General features: G+C 53.9%; 2 protein-coding genes across 3 annotated transcripts in view; one reads left to right on the plus strand and one right to left on the minus strand.

Annotated features, from left to right (window-relative positions):
- The window catches only part of USP7 (ubiquitin specific peptidase 7), a 56,422-nt gene extending 44,627 nt beyond the window's left edge, over positions 1-11,795 (plus strand). For both annotated transcript variants that reach the window (XM_047780528.1, XM_047780529.1), the window contains exons 13-31: positions 536-692; positions 1,627-1,771; positions 1,963-2,093; positions 2,702-2,836; positions 3,076-3,177; positions 3,341-3,446; positions 4,206-4,298; positions 4,390-4,457; positions 5,063-5,163; positions 5,894-6,047; positions 6,755-6,822; positions 7,197-7,305; positions 7,396-7,473; positions 8,168-8,268; positions 8,993-9,092; positions 9,719-9,838; positions 9,976-10,047; positions 10,169-10,259; positions 10,531-11,795. In XM_047780528.1, coding sequence (XP_047636484.1) covers positions 536-692; positions 1,627-1,771; positions 1,963-2,093; positions 2,702-2,836; positions 3,076-3,177; positions 3,341-3,446; positions 4,206-4,298; positions 4,390-4,457; positions 5,063-5,163; positions 5,894-6,047; positions 6,755-6,822; positions 7,197-7,305; positions 7,396-7,473; positions 8,168-8,268; positions 8,993-9,092; positions 9,719-9,838; positions 9,976-10,047; positions 10,169-10,259; positions 10,531-10,637 — 2,038 coding nt within the window. In that variant the 3' untranslated portion in view covers positions 10,638-11,795. The remainder of the gene's footprint in view (positions 1-535; positions 693-1,626; positions 1,772-1,962; positions 2,094-2,701; positions 2,837-3,075; positions 3,178-3,340; positions 3,447-4,205; positions 4,299-4,389; positions 4,458-5,062; positions 5,164-5,893; positions 6,048-6,754; positions 6,823-7,196; positions 7,306-7,395; positions 7,474-8,167; positions 8,269-8,992; positions 9,093-9,718; positions 9,839-9,975; positions 10,048-10,168; positions 10,260-10,530) is intronic.
- A 4,516-nt stretch (positions 11,796-16,311) lies between these two features.
- Positions 16,312-18,407, minus strand: LITAFD (LITAF domain containing). The gene is made up of 3 exons (XM_047782766.1): positions 18,392-18,407; positions 16,639-16,783; positions 16,312-16,420 (listed from the first exon to the last, which is right to left on the minus strand). The coding sequence occupies exons 1-3, from the start codon at positions 18,405-18,407 to the stop codon at positions 16,312-16,314; spliced, it is 270 nt and encodes an 89-aa protein (XP_047638722.1).
- Positions 18,408-18,723: the final 316 nt, after the last annotated feature.

Genomic DNA, 18,723 nt, shown 5'->3' on the forward strand with positions numbered 1-18,723 from the left:
GGCTTTGTTTCTCTTTTTATTCGAATTAGTTGCCAGCGTTTCTAAGAAATCATGCTATTTCACAGAAAAGTCTGGATTTCTGGATCTGGAGTTGAGCATTTGGCAGTGCTGGGCCTGACTCCCAGAGGGTGCCGTTGTGGGGGGCGGAGGGCTGGTGTGTGGCTTGGCTGAGCCGGGCACCTCGGTCTTCGTCCTCACCCACCCACCTCCTCTCCTTCTTCCTCCCAGGGTACTGCCTTGTTGATCCATACATTTGGGAATATTCAAAGCCTAGAAAAGTAGGCTTTTGTCACAAGGCTCACTGTTGTGTGATGTCCTATAGTGTCCTGTCTCAGATCAAGCTTCAGCCTTTGTTGATGTGGGACTAATTAGATGTAACAAGTAGGAGCTGCCCGAGGAGGTCGTTCAAGCTCATGTTCCTTCCAGTCAAGATGAGCCAGTGAATTAGGAGGTCTAGCAATAAAGACGACAGCTGAAATATTTTACCAGTTATGGAAACCTGGATTTCTCTTAAAATTTTCTTTTTTTTTAATAGGTTTGAATTCCCTGAACAGTTACCACTTGATGAATTTTTGCAAAAAACAGATCCTAAAGACCCTGCAAATTACATCCTTCACGCAGTCCTGGTGCACAGTGGAGATAATCACGGTGGACATTACGTGGTCTATCTGAACCCCAAAGGGGACGGCAAAGTAAGTGCCGGGCTGGGTACGTGACGCTCTGTGGGGACATTGGTCCTACTCGGCCTGACTTGGCCTTGCTAGTGAAGGGTTCCTTCCTGGCCTCTGTTGCTGTATGTCCTGAGCTTTGGAAGGTGGATGGTAGGTGGTGACAATCGCACTTTAGACATCTCCTGAGCATGGACGTCAGCCCTTGGGGAACCCCTCACATCTTCACTCAAGGCAGTTGATTGGCCACTTCCTGGGGCCCGTGCAGGTGGGGCGGCATTGGTCACATGCTATTCTGCTACCCTGTTGTCCGTGCTGTGTGTCGCCCTGGCTTTGCCTGGCTCACGTGGGTCCCCTCACGAGATCTCACTGGGAGCTGCAGGTGGGGGGCTTGGGATCTGGTCCAGGGCTGTAGGGCTACTGAGGGGCAGAGCAAAGCTTGAGCTCTGCTAGCTCATGCTGAGGGGGTTTGATGGAGGGGGACAGACACACATGGCACGGCACCCAAGGGTGAACTCTTAACTAGGAGTTAGTTAAGGCCATTTAAAACAACTCTGTCTGGAGTTCCTGTCGTGGTGCAGTGGTTAACGAATCTGACGAGGAACCATGAGGTTGTGGGTTCGATCCCTGGCCTTGCTCTGTGGGTTAAGGACCCGGAGTTGCCGTGAGCTGTGTGTAGGTCGTAGATGCTGCTCGGATCCTGCGTTGCTGGGGCTCTGGCGTAGGCCGGTGGCTACAGCTCCGATTCGACCCCTAGCCTGGGAACCTCCATATGCCACAAGAGCAGCCCTAGAAAAAGGCAAAAAGACAATAAAAATAACTCTGTCCTGTCCACGACGGAGAGAGCTTGCACCTCATCTGCCGTCAGGCTGTTGACTACATGACGGAAATTGCCGGGGGGGCGGGGGATGTTAGCCTTGCCTCACAGCGCTTGGCTCTGCCGCGTCTCCCCTCGCAGTGGTGCAAGTTTGACGACGACGTGGTGTCGAGGTGCACGAAGGAGGAGGCCATCGAGCACAACTACGGGGGCCACGACGACGACCTCTCCGTGCGGCACTGCACTAACGCCTACATGCTGGTGTACATCCGGGAGTCCCGGCTCAGTGAGTGGCCCCGGGTTGTGCCCTCCACCGGAGGCCAGCAGGGACCTAAGCTCTGTCCACCCGTCCAGACGCCTCTGCTGGCCCTGCCTCACTCCCAGCGTCTAGGCTTGTGGGTTTTGACCTGGGCCCCAGGTGGCTTTGTTCCTGATGCCGTGATGCCCCAAGGTGAAGGAGTGGTGTTTGTCCTGCAGGTGAGGTTTTACAAGCTGTCACCGACCATGACATCCCTCAGCAGCTGGTGGAACGCTTGCAGGAGGAGAAAAGGATCGAGGCTCAGAAGCGGAAGGAGCGTCAGGAAGCGCATCTCTACATGCAAGTGCAGGTGAGCCGCTAGGCGGGGCCCGGGCAGAGCTTTCCCAGCGGTGACGTGAGCCAGACCTGTTCCCTGACCCTCTCGAGGGGTCTTGCCAGGTCAGGGTGCTGGCTTAGAGGTACTCAGGCCGCCAGACAGAGCGGCAGTATGTTGGTGTTGATAAGAACAATGCAGGGGATCCGAGTCAGACAAGGGGAAGGGAGGGGGAGCAGCGCCCACAGGCAGCCCAGGTGGGCAGGTGAATTGCCACCTGGCTTGGGTTCATGGTTTAGATGTGACAGGAAATAGGCGTTTGTTTTAAGAAGTGACTGCCTGGAAGAAAGGTCCCCGTGCACCCTGGCTGTATAATATTGGGGATCCCCACACAGGTGGGTTTCCAGTTGATGCTGAGTTGAGAATGGCTGCATGGAAGTAGCAGGTTTTGCCTTTTCTAAGTAAAGAGGTGACTTAGTTCTTGGTCGTCTTGGTGCTTTCTTGCCGCTGGGGCCTTCTGAAGAAGGCTCATTAAAGCAAAAGGTTTTTAGCGTTTGAACCTTAAGTTTCGATTAGTGCGGCCTTGTTCTGTTTTGTCGGTTGTAAACTCTGTTCGGGATTTTCATGCATGTTTTTATTTTTAGATCGTTGCAGAGGACCAGTTTTGTGGCCATCAAGGAAATGATATGTACGATGAGGAAAAGGTGAAATACACTGTGTTCAAAGTGTTGAAAAACTCCTCGCTTGCCGAGTTCGTGCAGAACCTCTCTCAGACCATGGTGAGTCCCAGCGCCCGATGCTTCAGGCTCAGGGACCTGAGCTCACTTCCTTCCGAGCTGTGCCCTCACCTCCCTCCCCAGCTCCCCTCTTCTTGGTGAAAGGGGCTCGGAGCCCCACAGGCCAGGGCGCTCTTGTCCCCATCCGTCGGGGAGCTGTCATCGTCTCTCTCTCTCATCATAGAAGCATTACCTCGGTCTCGAGCTAAAATACAAACTGATTGTGTTGTGATTCTTTCCAGGGCTTTCCACAAGATCAGATTCGGTTGTGGCCCATGCAGGCCAGGAGCAATGGCACCAAGCGACCGGCCATGCTAGACAACGAGGCCGACGGCAACAAAACAGTGAGTGTGGCCGGCAGTCTGGTCTGGAAGGACGGCAAGCCCCGTCGGTCTCCCTCGGGTCCAGTTGCCTAGAATTGGACCTTCTCTTCAGTTCTTGAGTATAGTTTTTCACGCTCACTTAGCCATTAAAATCTTCTAAAACCAGCATCTCTTTTGGAAATAGATGATTGAACTGAGTGATAATGAAAACCCTTGGACAATATTCCTGGAAACAGTTGATCCTGAGCTGGCTGCTAGTGGAGCAACGTTACCCAAGTTTGATAAAGATCGTAAGTGCCCACGTCGCCCAGCACCAGAGTGTGGCGTCGGAGTCCTGGACCGTCATTCTAAGCACACGGGGTTAAGCATTCTTCTCTTGCAAAGAAGTCTTGTCAACACCCCCCCCCCCCGCCCAAAAAAAAAAGGCTCCACTCTGTTCAGGGTTCCTTGAGGAAGTCAGATTCGCCCGACTGTGGGTTTAGGGCCCTGGAGAAGGTCTCAGCAGCCTGGAGTCCTCCAGGTTGCTTGTCCTGCTAATCAGGTGGCCTTGTCGATGTCGACAGATCGTAGAGAGCAGGGATTGCTGTGGAGGGCCAGGTGGTAGATATTTCATGCTCTGTGGGTCATCCCACCTCTGCCTGCTGTTGTGGTAGCAAATGGGGCCGAAGAGACCAGGTAAGTGAGCTGCCTGTGCTCCCGCTCCGCTTCCAGACCAGGTGGGTCCAGGGTCATCGATGTTACTTCAGGTGTCATTTCTCGGCAGAGACACACCACTGACTGATGACCCATGTTCCCGTGGTGAGTAGTGCGCAGCTAGCTGCCGTTGCCAGAATTCCTGAATGTTCAGCACTTGCACCTTCAGCGTGTGACGTGAGGTGTGCCCTGGGCATCTGGTGTCTGCCGTGGTGCTGCAGGCCTGGCAGCAGCGTCTTAGCATCTCATGTTTAGGTGCCCTGAGTTATGGTTTCAGTTGCCAAGGTTGCTGTGAATGTTTGTTAACATTGCAGTGCCTAGAAGATCCTAACAAAGCCTGTTTCTTCACTGTGTAGATGATGTGATGTTATTTTTGAAAATGTACGATCCCAAAACACGGAGCTTAAATTACTGTGGCCATATCTACACCCCGATATCCTGTAAAATACGTAAGTCCAACCACACTCCCTCGCCTCGTGAGTTGACTTAACCGAAGTCCCCGTGTCACAGCTTTGGATTCTTCTTTCTTCTCGCACCTAGGTGATCTGCTCCCAGTTATGTGTGACAGAGCAGGATTTATCCAAGATACTAGTCTTATCCTCTATGAGGTTCGGACCCTGTTCTTCTGCAGTTGGCATACCCGGGTGGTTTGGGGAGTGCCTTTCCTGTTTGTTTACTTTGCGAGCCCCAAATTTGTTGGTCTGAAGAGACCACACCTCTGAGTGGGGCCTCGGGGGATCCTGAGTCAGGATCCCCTCTGTACATGGTTGACTTTTCCCTCTTGAGGGCCTGTGGTTACTATGTCCTTATTATCATTTCCGCTCACATTTGTATTAAAGACGTAGGGCTGGTGGAATTGGGTATAGAGAAAATACATACAGGAGTTCTCGTCATGGCACAGCGGAAATGAATCTGATCAGCATCCATGAGGACGTAGGTTCCATCCCTGGCCTCGCTCAATAGGTTAAAGATCCAGTGTTGCTGTGAGCTGTGGTATAGGTTGCAGACGCCGATTGGATCTGGCATGGCTGTGGCTGTGGTGTAGGCCGGAGGCTACAGCTCTGATGAGACCCCTGGCCTGGGAACCTCCATGTGCCATGGGTTCATCCTTAAAAAAAGGACAAAAAAAGACCAAAAAAAAAAATACAGCGTGTGGCCATATTAAACTCTGGACAGGCCTTGCTTTGTAACCATGTCGTTTCTTTTACTGTAGGAAGTTAAACCGAATTTAACAGAGAGAATTCAGGACTACGACGTGTCTCTTGATAAAGCCCTTGATGAGCTGATGGATGGCGATATTATAGTGTTTCAGAAGTACGTACTCCAAGCCCGAGAACCAGGACACACGCTATCCCTAGAGCCTGGGTCCCGTTTTGCTTGAGGGGTGGCAGCTGGCCTTCTGGGTTTTGGAACGTGGGGCTGTGAACATCTTCCTCGTTGAACGTTCTCATTTCCTGAGAATGTCAGCAGTGAGCGTGACCCCTGAGCAGGAGGGCGAAGGTCTTGATGGAAGAGCAAGCGTGTTTCCTTCCCTTAAAACGTGAAATTCCTTAGAACGCACCTACCTGGGTCGTTCATTCACACGGGTCAGCTTGGCAGCCGGCAGGTGTGTGGTCTTGGAGTCTGGCAGCCCCAATGTTGCACTTGGCCTCTGCCCTCCTCTTGCAGCTGCCTTGCAGGGGTGGTAGGCCTCGGTTTTAAGAGCCAGGAGGAAATATTTAGGTGGAACGATGCCCACGGGAAAGTCCTGTCTGGGAGTGGACTCAGCAGAGCCGGCTGTGTGGCCCATGGTGTCTGCAGACCCAGAGGGCAGCCTTCTGGGCCGGGATCGAGGTCAGGAGCAGAGCAGTGGATCAGAGCACACCTCTGGTCCTGCTTACAGAGAGGCTGCTGGGCAGGCTCCCAGCACTCAGAGATGCTAACCCAAGTTTTATCCACACCGCTGGGTGTCAACTGCTGCTGGAGGAGGGGGGGGGGGTATTGCCTTTTTAAACCAGTGACCCCTGGCCTGTACTTTGTCTGTAATCCATATTTCTTCCCACAGGGATGATCCTGAAAATGATAACAGTGAATTACCCACCGCAAAGGAATATTTCAGAGACCTCTATCACCGTGTCGATGTGATTTTCTGTGATAAAACAATCCCCAATGATCCTGGATTTGTAGTTACATTATCAAATAGGATGAATTATTTTCAGGTATTTGATAAAACGCTCTTTTCCCTGCACATTCCTCAAGAGTTCCTGCTGTGGCACAGTGGGTTAGGAATCAGACTCCAGTGGTTCAGGTTGCTGCAGAGACGAGGGTTCCATCCCAGCCCCGTACAGTGGGTTGAAGGATCTGGCATTGCCACAGCTGTGGCTCAGATTCAATCCTGGCCCAGGAACTGCCATATGCTGCGGGTGTGGCCATAAGTGTATTGTTTTTTTAGACGCTTAGTGACAAGGTTGTATTCTGGAGGAGGGTTGCTGTCCCCTCTGAGGAAGTGGATTGGTGTGGATGTCACCACCGGGTCAGAGGCTGTTTCCCCCTCCCTCCTGCCCCGCCCACCCCCCTGTCTTGTCGCCACCCCGGCACGATTTGGTTTCAGAGATGGTAGTCTGAACAGCAGCTTTGCTTCAGTTTTAACATGCCAAGTGCGAACCATTAAAAAGAAGTAACTTTTAAAAGTGGAAAACCCTTTAAAGGTTTTCTCCACCGGGACTGCTGCTCCCCTGGTAAGAGCACCAGCGATTCTGCTTGCTTCCTGTTGGAGAGTAAGTTTTGGGGGCATTCCAATTCAGGCTGCTTAGAGCACATTTCTTGAAGAACAGGAAGCAAAAAATCGGTGAGAAAGGTTATCAGCAAGTGTCCTTTGGCTTCTCGTGTGACCTTTGCTCCCTGACCTCTGGACCTCCCTCCCCAGGTGGCAAAGACAGTTGCTCAGAGGCTCAACACGGACCCAATGCTGCTCCAGTTTTTCAAGTCTCAAGGGTGAGCCACACTCGCAGGTGCCGCCGCTCGGCCCGGATCGCATGCTTTCCCTAGTTCCTCCTGACGGGTGTCACGAGTAGCTGGCCGCCTGGCCCGGCACGCCATTCCAATCGAGGCCTGTCCCACTGCCATCCTGGCCACACCACGGCTGGGCCCGTCCCCCCAGGGCCCGTCGCTGTCACCACTGCAGAGCACGTCGGGTGTGACAGCTGGAGGGACTTGGGCCTGGGGGACAGGCGCGTCAGGGGGAAACCCTGTGCCCAGGCCGTTTCAAGTTTAGGTGTAAGGCCAGGGGTTTGCTCTTGCGCTGACTCACGGATATTGTTCGAGGCAAATAAACCGGTCACTAATCCCCGTGCTCTTTTCTGGTGTAGTTACAGGGATGGCCCAGGTAATCCTCTTAGACATAATTACGAAGGTACCTTACGAGACCTTCTGCAGTTCTTCAAGCCTCGACAGCCTAAGAAACTTTACTATCAGCAGGTACGAGTCCAGGTTACTGTAACCCCGGGTAATGAGAGGAGGCTTGGTTTTGGTGGAAACATCTCTAAAATGAGCCTCTTTGCTTAACAGCTTAAGATGAAAATCACAGACTTCGAAAACAGGCGGAGTTTTAAATGTATATGGTTAAACAGCCAATTTAGGGAAGAGGTAAGTTTTCCACGAGGTGTGCGCTTTCAGTGCAGCGCACTGAGCCTCTCTCCCTCCCCGACTGTGAGAACTACAGCAGTCAGAGCTCCGTCTGTGGAGCGCCTGAGGCCATGGGCTACCCTGCTGCCGCCTCGGAGGCCTACGGGCAGAGGGATAGGCGCAGGAACCAGCCGGGGCCTCTTGAACTGGGTGCCTTGCTGCTTGGCCGCAGTCCATACCTTTCTCATCAGCACAGGCGGCCAACAGCCACTCCTGCTGGGCCCTCGGCACACGCATCCAGCCGCGTGTTAGGTGGTTCTTCTAGAAACAGGCTTTTACCTCTCTGGCCCCACCCTTACTGAGGGGAAATCGGGCATGCGTCTTCAACACCGTCACCCGTGCAGAGTGATCAGGCTGTGGTGACTGTCCATCCTAGTCCTTGTCCTCTCTGTCACCCTGCTGAGAACTAGACAGGCTCTTAGGTGACCTTTCAGGGGGAGAAATTCCTGAGAAACTGTCCTGTGAATGACAGGCTTCTTGCCTCAAAACGGCATTTCCTAGACGCCCCTCTTGCCGGCTGGTCGGGGCTTGGGTGGGTGGCCTGAGGCAGCGCTGGGGGGCAGGTGCCCGAGCGAGTGGCGGCTGAGTGAGCTGGGGACAGGAGCACCCTACGTGGCTCCTGTCCCCTGGAAGCCTTTATCTTGTTGTTTCTTAGGAAATAACACTATATCCAGACAAGCACGGCTGCGTCCGGGACCTGCTGGAGGAATGTAAAAAGGCCGTGGAGCTCGGCGAGAAGGCGTCAGGGAAACTTAGGCGAGTGTTGCCTCTGCGTCGTACCGGCACTGACGCCTGTTTATTCGCCCTTCTTCCCTCCCTGTCTCCTGATAGCACCCGGCTCTAGTGAAAAGGGGAGGTTGAGGTAGGAAAGCCACGCAGAGGAGGAGGAGAGAGTAGTTCAGACCGTGTTGAGCTGCTGCTGGGGAAAGCGGGCCTTGACTAGGCCCAAGACATTGGGTCACTTCTCATCCGTTTGGCCAATGTTGAGGCTGAAGAAGGAGCCCCAGATTTGATGATGAGTTTTTATTTCAGAGAGTGGGGTGCTGTTACCACCTGTCTCATGGTCAGCTTGTGGGATGAAACAGCCCTTGGGGCTGCTTGGTTCCCAGAATGTTTTCTTGGTGATGTTAATAAAAGAACAAGGCCTCGAATATCAGAAGAGTAAGTGAGAAAAATGTCTCCAGCCCTGCCTAATTTGGAACCTCCGCAGGATTACACGGGTCCGATTTAATTCCACCCCGGGCCCTGACGTGGCCTCGTCCATGGGGTCTGGCCAGGCCTGGTCACAGGGACTCCTGTAGACTGTCCATTAATCACATGCTCCAGTCTTTGGTCTGCTCCCCACAGACGCTTGCTTTGGACATTTCAGATCGTAGGAGACAGCAAATCTTAGCTCTGGAATGGAAACTTTCTAGAAGACTACTGTTTTTTTTTTTTTTTGCACGTGAATTTATATGGTTCACTTTCTTGTTTTGCGCAGGCTGCTAGAAATTGTAAGCTACAAAATTATTGGTGTGCATCAAGAAGATGAACTATTAGAATGTTTGTCTCCTGCGACGAGTCGGACATTTCGAATAGAGGTAGCTGTCCCTTGAGGGCACCAGGGCTCAGCCCTGTGGGGGCAGCAGCCTGACCCTTGTTCGGATATCACAGCGACTCAGAGAAGTGGCTTTCCTTTCGTTTGTGCACCCTCAGACAGAGTGATCCCGAGGTCAATTCAGTTCTTCCAGACTTTGAAAAATTAACCGCTTTATTGTGACAGAGTAGAGCTAAGCTCGGCGTTACCGTTTAAAGTGTTGAGTTGAGGTGGATCCGGCACATGCATGTCGCTGAACAGCCGTCCGGCCGCCCCTGGAGTCCTCAGCCCCACCCACCAACCCTCAGGCCTCGGCTGCCAGGCCCCCGCCTGCTAGATGGCTCCCTTACCCCTCTTTAGAAATTCATTTGGAATATGGATCCCTAAGCACGTGTAGTCAGAAACTGTGGGTCCCTGTTGACATTAAAGCTGCTGAGATCCCCACAGCGACTAAAACAGTTTGTTATTTGGTCTCTCAAGACCCAGAGTTTTCTGTTAAAGCTTGGATGTTTCTTCTGGCTCTAAACCCTCATTGTTCTAGCAAGACCCACACACGGCCTTTTAAACTGCGGCGTTGTGTTTGCATCAACTGAATTTCTCACCTCTGGTGTTTCAAACTCGTGTCCCCAGGAAGTACCTTTGGACCAGGTGGCCATAGATAAGGAGAACGAGATGCTGATCACGGTGGCGCATTTCCACAAGGAGGTATTCGGGACGTTCGGGATCCCGTTCTTGCTGAGGATCCACCAGGTAAGGGGCCTTCTCAGCAGCCTGAGCAGCCTGGTAGAGGCTCAGCGCCTTGTGCTCGCGCATCAGCCTCGCCCACTCTGCGTGCAGCCGAGGCAGGTGCAAGCCGCGTGAGCACCCGTGTCCTTTGTCCTTCGTAGGGCGAGCATTTCAGAGAAGTGATGAAGCGGATTCAGAGTCTGCTAGACATCCAGGAGAAGGAGTTTGAGAAGGTAGGGCTTCTGGGGTGTTGAGGAGGACTTACCAGGCAGGATGCTAAAATCCTGACTTTGTCAGTGGGGTGGCTTTTGCTCATATTCAGAATTAATGGGGTTTTCTGTTTTTGTCTCTCAGTTTAAATTTGCCATTGTGATGATGGGCCGGCACCAGTACATAAACGAAGATGAGTATGAAGTAAACTTGAAAGACTTTGAACCTCAGCCTGGTAAGAGCCCTTCTGCAGCCCAGAAGCAAGTACGAGGGGGCCAGGAGCCAGGCAGCCCTTCCGCCCCCGCAGCAGCCGGCAGCCGGCCTCGCTCCCCTCATCTGTGGGGTTGGGGGTGGGATGCAGCCTGTAACCGTGAGCGCTCCTCAGGTTCAGAGCACTGGCCCGTGTCCCGCAGAGGCTGTAACAGCTGCGGCCCCGGTGGACACGGTGGCAGCGGCTCTGCAGGGCGGCCACCCCGTCAGGGGCTGAGTTGTCTCTCCTCCACCAGGTAACATGTCTCACCCTCGGCCTTGGCTGGGGCTCGACCACTTCAACAAAGCCCCAAAGAGGAGTCGCTACACGTACCTTGAAAAGGCCATTAAAATCCACAACTGACTCCCTGAGCGGCGGGCGAGGCGGGACCGTGGTGGGTGTGCCCTTTACCAGCCGAGAACTCTGGTGCCCGAGCACCGTCCGAAGTCTTGAATGAGAGGATTGGCTGCTGGTGTCCCTTTTATTTTGTTGAGGCTGTTCAGTTTGGCTTCCCTGTATCTATTGATTGCCCTTTTTGAGCAAAATGAAGGTGTTTTTATAAAGCTTGGATGCCAATGAGAGTTATTTTACCGTAACCACAGTTGAAGGCGACGGTCAGCGTGCTGGGGAGAGGCGGGCGGGCGTGGCTGGGACAGCGCCCCGGGGCCCGGCCTCCAGCTCCGCCGCCAGGACATCTTCTTTTAGGCTCGTCTGGCGCGTTCCCCCAGTTATACTTTGATGACCTTTTGTGCATCTGTAAAGGCGAAGCAGAGAAACTCACAACCTAATAAATAGCGCTTTCCTTCACCCGTGTATTGTCGCCCCTTCCTCGGCCTCCCCGGCTGCCTGGGTCTTTTTAATAACTCGTCTCACTTCGCCAGCCACTGCTGTCCTGCAGCCCCGCCTGCAAAGTGGATGCACTGGACACCGTCCTGACAGACACTCTGGGGTCTTTTTATTCAATTGGAAACCCTTAAAAACACAGTTAAGGTGTGTACCGTGCTGCCTCTCGGCAGACCTAACGATCTCAAGAGCAGGTGAAAAAAATTATAAACAGACTTTCTTTCACGTGGAACAGACGGAACAAAGAAAGGAGGGCCTTTTAGCGAAGAGGGCATGCCCACTAGTGTTAGCAAGCTGTTGACTTTGTATAAAAAAGTTAAATAAAAAAGAGGAAAAAAAAAGGAAAAATGAAATTGTATATTTAATGAATGAACATGTACAATTACCACTGGGAGGAGGTGGCTTTTTGTCGGGTGAATCCAAGTGATGCTCTCTGATGTTGATATTCATTGTGTGTCGTTTCCTTTCAGTCCAGCCTCTTCCTTTGGCGCCGACGCCAGCTGCGTGTCTAGTTTTGAGTGCAGTAAAATAGAATCAGCAAAATCACACTTATTTTTCATCCTTTTCCAGTATTTTTTGTTTGTTTCTGTAGCAGCAGTGTACACCAACTCTTCCTGTATATTGCCTTTTTGCTGGAAAATGTTGTATGTTGAATAAAATTTTCTATAAAAACGATAACTCAGTGAGTGACGTGGACGTTGAGAGAGGTTTCCGCTCTCCGTGCGCGTGGGCCCCAGGAAGCTGCAACGCGGTGTGGCTGCGGCTGCGGCGTGGGTGGTTTTACCTCTCATTTGCCACGTTTAAGCAGGTGCAATAAAAAGGTTTGCCAGCAGGGAACTGGTGCGGTAGGATGGCCGGAGACGAGAGGGCGGCAGGCATGGTCCAGGGCAGCTGGCCTCGCTTCCAGAGCTGGGGGGTCTGTGCCTGATCCCTGGGCGTCCCCTCCTGACCTCAAGACAGCGCCACCCACCCCATCCTCCTGCACTCGTTGGTCTCTGGGCGCTTAGAACAGTGAAAGCGTGGATCTTGCTTGCTTTAGGTGTTGGCTGAGGGTTGATTATAGTCTTAGATCACTGAACCTTATTCTCAAATTATTAAATGGCTTTTCCCGCAGGCCTTTTTATCATGCGGACAGCACATACTGGCTGCAGTTTGTTCACTCCCAGTTAGGGCATTTGAGTCCAATTCGTCAGATTCATGCTCCAGGGTGGTGGTGGCGATAGGCGACGGGGATAGAGCTGCAGAAGGATGGCCTTTCCCAGAACTCTCAAACCCGAAGATGCCGCATGCCCCCCTCAGGTGATCGGCGTCCCCGGAACCACAGTGTCACACAGGGCTAGGGGGTCACCGTGACCACCAAAAGCAGCACACTTGGAGAAACGGTCTCAAAAGTATAAACCTGCATTTCAAATACGAGGATGGAACTGTAGATGCCCACGCTTTGGGTGGGTGGGTGGGACTGCGGCGTTTCTGACTGCTCACTGCCCATAGAAGCTCTGCCCTGAGGGGTGAGGGGGGCCTCCGTCAGCCCTGCCCAGCAAGGGAGCCTCGAATCCCAAGTGTCTGTTGAGCATCTTAGATGTGCCTAAAGTAGCTGAGGAGTGAGTTGTCACTGATTTTATTATTTTTATAACCCCCCCCCCCCCTTTTCTTTTGAGCCACACTTGAAGTGTATGGAAGTTCCCAGGCTAGGAGTCGAATCACAGGTACAGCTGCCGGCCTACGCCATGGCTCCAGCAACTCAGGATCTTTAAACCACTGCTAGGCCAAGGATTGGACCCACATCCTCACGGATAGGCGGGTTTGTAACCCACCGAACCACAGCAGGAACTCCTTGGTTTAACTTTAAGTAGCCAGAATTCTCTGATGGCTCAGCAGGCTAAGGATCTGGCGTTGTCACTGCTGTGACTCCAGTGGCAGCTGTGGCATGTGTTTGATCCATGGCCTGGAAACTTCCACATACCACCGGTGCAGCCAAAAAACAAATAAATCTCGCAAATGGGAGTTTCATTGACCTTTGAGCAGAGGAAGCCTGATACTGGACTGCAGCTGGATGTTCAGGGTGTTTGAAAGAAGCTGAAAAGTTGGGATGCTTTTAAGTGGGGCATGTGATGTTTCCTCTTCTGCCACTGGGCAGTCTGAGGAAGGCCTGGGGCCGATTCACGGGCTCACGGAGGGCTACTAGCAGAGCTGGGCAGGACCTCTCAGGTGGCCTGTGCACTGTGGCTGTGGTGACCAAACGTTCCTGCCTGGGGACCTCCCAGAGAATCCGAGTCACATCCAGCACGTTGCCTGGTGGTTGCGGAATCAGACTGGCCTGGAGCTCTGCAGAGGTGCCTGGTTTCTGTCTGGGTTCTGGAGGAGCCAGGCAGGCCCCGTGACTGTCGGCCCACTGGCCCGGGTGCCTCTGCAGAGCTGTGGGGCTCCACGCCCAAGACCAGCCACCACCCAAGTCAAGACCTCTTCCTCTGGGTCGTGGTGGCCAGTGGGCCCACCCGGCCTCCCTCTCAGTCCTCCTTGCTCGGTCCCTCTTTCCAACACAGGACCTAGATGGGTGGCCACCTGCCCTGTCGATTGGATCCACTCGACGTCCCCATCCTGATGTGCTGGTTCTTAGGGGCTGGATGCCTAGTTTGTGTTACATACGTCATCTTCTAATCCCGAAAATCTCTTGAAGACGGGTCTCTCTCTGGATGGGAAACTGAGGCTGTCTGTCCTGCAGCTTCTGCTGACTCCAGGGCATCTTAGGGAGCAGAGGGTGCAGAGGGGCAGCTGGTGGGCGTCTTCAAGGGGCCGACGTTCAGATCTGGAAGTCTGTCCCTGGATGGGTCCATTCCCCCTGCCAGGGCCTGACCCCCTGGCCCTCTCTGTCCCCAAAGACCACGTGGGAAATGTTCCCAGGCCTCCACTGGCACTGTGGACACCCTTTCCCAACGTCATACCCTTTCTCGCCACTGCAGGAGCCTCAGCAGGCAGACCCAAGTACTCAGCTGCCCATCTAGTTATGGCCCTGGACTGGCCATCTCTCCAGCCTCAGTTCCCTCCTCTGTAGGACGGGGGACACTGCCCTCCTGAGTGATACTGAGCATAACGGAAGCACCTGCCACTTGGAGGGAATAAGATGTAGGTTAGTGCCGAAACCTCCGATCTGCCTTCCAATTCTCCCACCCCTCTGACCTGGTCTCTAGAAAATTCCTCTAGTTTTTTTTTTTTTTTTTCTTTTTTCGGTCTTTTTAGGGCTGTTCCTGTGGCATAGGGAAGTTCCCAGGCTAGGGGTCAAATCAGACCTGCAGCTGCTGCTGGCCTACACCACAATCACTGCAATGCAGCATCTGAGCCATGTCTCCACCTACACCACAGCTCACGGCAATGCCCCAGATCCTTAACCCACTGAGCAAGGCCAGGGATCGAACCTGCATCCTCATGGCTACTAGACGCATTGTTTCCACTGCCTGGGAAGGGTTTTAAGGATTAAACCTCTTTGAGGGGAGGGGGTAGAGATTTGCGGAGATTTCCTCCCCCATCCCAGCTCCCATAAACCCTCCTGTCACTGCCAGGCCCTGGGGCCCCAGGATACCCGGAGGAAAGGGACAGGACCAAGACTGTCCCTAAGAGTGACGGGCCTGGAAGGAAAGGCAGAGGGGGCGGGCAGGGCATCCTGGAAGTCTCCAGGGGAAGAGTCTGGACATGAGGGTGAGCGCATCGCTCTCTTGCTTCTGGCTGGAGCCCAGAGGAGGGAAGCCAGAGCCACAGGCAGCCTCCAAGGGGCCACAGAGGATGGCAACTACTAGGCCAACGTCCAGCATAATCAGCCAAAGGTCAGTTCTTTTTTTTTTTTTTTTTTTCTTTTTAGGGCCACACTCCAGGCACATGGAACTTCCCAGGATAGGGGTCAAAATGGAGCTGTAGCTGCCGACCCACACCACAGCCACAACAACGCAGGATCCGAGCCTCATCTGCGAATTGCACCACAGCTCACGGCAATGCTGGATCCTTCACCCACTGAGGGAGGCCAGGGATTGAACCTACATCCTCATGGATAATCTGCTGAGCCACAACGGGAACTCTTGAAAGTTAATTCTTGCTGGTGTTCATTGAGCTTACTCAGCACCAGCCACTAGCCACAGGTGAATGCCAGCAGGAGCGGTCAAGACTTGGGGTGGGGAGTTCCTGTCGTGGCTTAGCGGAAATGAATCTGACTAGTATCCTTGAGGACGCAGGTTCAATCCCTGGCCTCGATCAGTGGGTTAAGGATCCAGCCTTGCCGTGAGCTGTGGTGTAGGTCGCAGATGCAGCTCGGATCTGGCGTGGATGTGGTGAAGGCTGGCAGCTGTAGCTAAGATTCAACCCCTAGCCTGGGGAACTCCATATGCTACAGGTATGGCCCTAAAAGGACAAAAAAGAAAAAAAGAGGCAAGGAGGGAGAGAAATCATTGCGGGTCTCTTGCGCCGAGGGACTGGTGGGCTCTGGGATGAGGGGAGGGGCTGCCGGCAGGTGGAAAGAGGGTGATTGAGGCCCAGTGGGTTTGTGGGGGCCCCCAGAGCATCCTGGGCGGCCTGTGGGATGCAGGAGAAAGGAAGAGGCCAAGATGGCCCTGGCGGGTACCAGCTTGGCAGGGTTTCTGAGGGGGTGCACGGGACGTGGCCAGAGCATCACGGCAGAGACTCCTGGTGGGTGTGGCATTTAGTCACGCGAGGGTCACTGGTCAGCTGGACCATGCCAGGCTCTGTGCCAGGAGCGAGTGGCAGGTGAGGCCGTTGCAGGTTCCCTTGCTGGAGTTGGAGAGAAGTTTTCACGAAGATACAAGAAGCTGGAGCCGATGAGAAACTGCAGAGCTTCTCTGTGAACTGGAGCTGACGCAGTGGACTGCGGTTTCCAAGGGCTAGAGGAGGAGGGCAGGCCACCGGGCCACCATCATTCCTCCACCAGGTGAACCACCCCGTGCCAGCCCTCCTCAAACCCAGCAGCCACCGCCCCCCCCACATACCACACGATGCTCAAGACCCCTGTGGAGGTGAAGGGCAGCCACTAATCTGGCCATGAAGGTGGTGGTGCCCACACTCACCTGGCCTTCCACTGCAGGAGGGCAGGCAGGCACCACCTCAGTCCCTGCATCACCCCTCAGGGCTGGGGCTGGGGGAACCCCAGTAAGACAGATACGGGCAGGCAACGGTCGCTTAATCAGCATTTATTTCACAGGTGTTTGTAGCAGAAGAGCTCCTGCTGGCACACAGGGCACGTATGCAACACGTCCATCAAGCCGTCCACGCAGAAGGGGATAAGGCAGCAGCCCATGATACACCTGCAGCTCGGGGACAGCGGGCCCTAAGACTCACCTGGGGCCAAGCCAAGCCTGGGACCACCCCACCCCGTTCTGTCCTTAGTGCTGCCCGGCCCCCCAAGGTGAGCTAGGAAACGGCCCCTCCCTCCAGCCCTGTGCCAGCCCCCCAAAACCCGGCAGCCCCCCACCGCGCACACTGATGCTCAAGACCCCTGCAGAGGCGAGGGCCAGCCGCTCACCCAGCCATGCAGATCCCGGTGCACAGAATCCAGGTAAGGGTGCCTGGGACAGCCTTGGTCACTGTGATGATGTGGGTCCCACAGTAGGGACACACGGACGGTGTCGGATATGGAGACAGCAGCTGAAGCCCGCTGGGGAATGGTCCTTGGGGGCAGGGGTGGGGGGCAGTTCAGAGCCCAGGTCCCTAGCATCCCCATCACCAGCATCCCCCACTGCAAGCCTGCCTGCACCTGCAGGTTCTCTGGGCTCCCCTGAACACCCCAGGCCACCCAGATGGGCCCGGTTTCCCCTCGTACCGCCTCCTACCCACCAGGGCTCAGGGCTCCCTCAGCCTAACGGCCCTCCCACCCACAAAGCACCAAGGTATTGGGGGTGTCTTTGGGTATGAACTGGGTCCTTTCAGCTCGGTGAGTTTCCTGGGATCACCCTGCCCCATACAGTCTCCTTTTGGGTGAATTCACTGAAGTTCTCAGCTTCGGTCTGTAACCCTGCAAATTTTTTTTTTTTTGTCTTTTTAGAGCCGCACCCATAGCATATGGAAGTTCCCAGGCTAGGGGTCAAATCAGGGCTACAGCTGCCAGCTGATGCCACAGCAACATGGGATCTGAGGCACGTCTCTGACCTACACCACAGCTCACGGCAACACCAGATCCTTAACCCACTGAGCAAGGCCAGGGATCGAACCCCACATCCTCATGGATCCTAGTCAGGTTCGTTAACCACTGACCCACGATGGGAACTCCTAACCCTGCACTTAAAAGCTCTAAGAGACCCCCGTGGCAAAGCAGTAGCATGAAAACAACACCCCCCCAAAAAAATCTTCCCATTGGCCTTCTTGTCTCTTCCTCTTGCCCAGGTACAGTAGAACCCCCAAAATATGTGTTTAGCGATTTTTAACATTTTATTTTATTGTATTGTATTTTACTTTTTAGGGCTGCATCCATGGCCTATGTAAGTTCCCAGGCCAGGGGTCACATCAGAGCTGCAGCTGCCAGCCTACGCCACAGCCACAGCAACACAGGATCCAATGTAACCCAAGTCTGTGACCTACACCACAGCTCACAGCCATGCAGATCCTTAATTGACTGAGCAGAACCAGGGGTCGAACCCACATCCTCATGGAGACTAGTCAAGTTTGTTACTGCTGAGCCACAACGGAAACTCCTGTTTAGCGATTTTTTTTTTTTTGTCTTTTTGCTATTTCTTGGGCCACTCCCGCGGCATATGGAGGTTCCCAGGCTAGGGGTTGAATTGGAGCTGTAGCCACCGGCCTACACCAGAGCCACAGCAACACGGGATCCGAGCCGCGTCTGCAACCTACACCACAGCTCACGGCAACGCCGGATCGTTAACCCACTGAGCAAGGGCAGGGACCGAACCCGCAACCTCATGGTTCCTAGTCGGATTCGTTAACCACTGCGCCACGACGGGAACTCCCCTGTTTAGCGATTTTAAACGCTGCAGCCGTTTTTAAAATCTTGGGTGTGCAGAGAAGTGAGGTCTTGGATGGTGGCTGAGTATTTTTTTAAGAAAACACCATTCCAGCAAATTTCCAGGTTCTGGATGGAAGGCTCAGGGTCTGATCCAGATGGACTGTCAACACTGTGAGGAGGAGCTTATGACCGGGCTTCTTTGGGGCCAGGGAGGAAGGCTTCCTGGAGGAGGTGCTGTTTGGGCAGAGTCTTGGTGAGCGGTCAGGGCCGTGCTGAGTGAGAGGGCAGGCCAGGAGGTGGGGCCGGCAGGCTGACTCACCTGGGGAGCTGTGCATCGGGAGAGGTGGTCCAGGTCTTGGAGGCAGAGGTGGGTGAGGAGGAGGCCCTTCGGGGAAACAGAAGGGAAAACCCTTCAGATCTAAAGCCTGACTATGGGCCAGGTCTTGACCTGAAAACCTGGCCCGTCTGGGCAAGGGCGGTGGTGGGGGTGCGCCCATTTTATAGGAAGGAAAGCTGAGGCCTGGAAGCATGGATCAAGTTGCCAATGGTAGTTCAGCTAGTAGGTGGAAGAGCTGAGATTCAAACCCAGGCATTTCTGACTCCATTGTGCCCTCATTGTCCTAGGATGTCAGCTCTGCCTGGAGCCGGTGC

Source organism: Phacochoerus africanus, chromosome 5, assembly GCF_016906955.1.
Source record: "Phacochoerus africanus isolate WHEZ1 chromosome 5, ROS_Pafr_v1, whole genome shotgun sequence".
Taxonomy (NCBI): domain Eukaryota; kingdom Metazoa; phylum Chordata; class Mammalia; order Artiodactyla; family Suidae; genus Phacochoerus; species Phacochoerus africanus.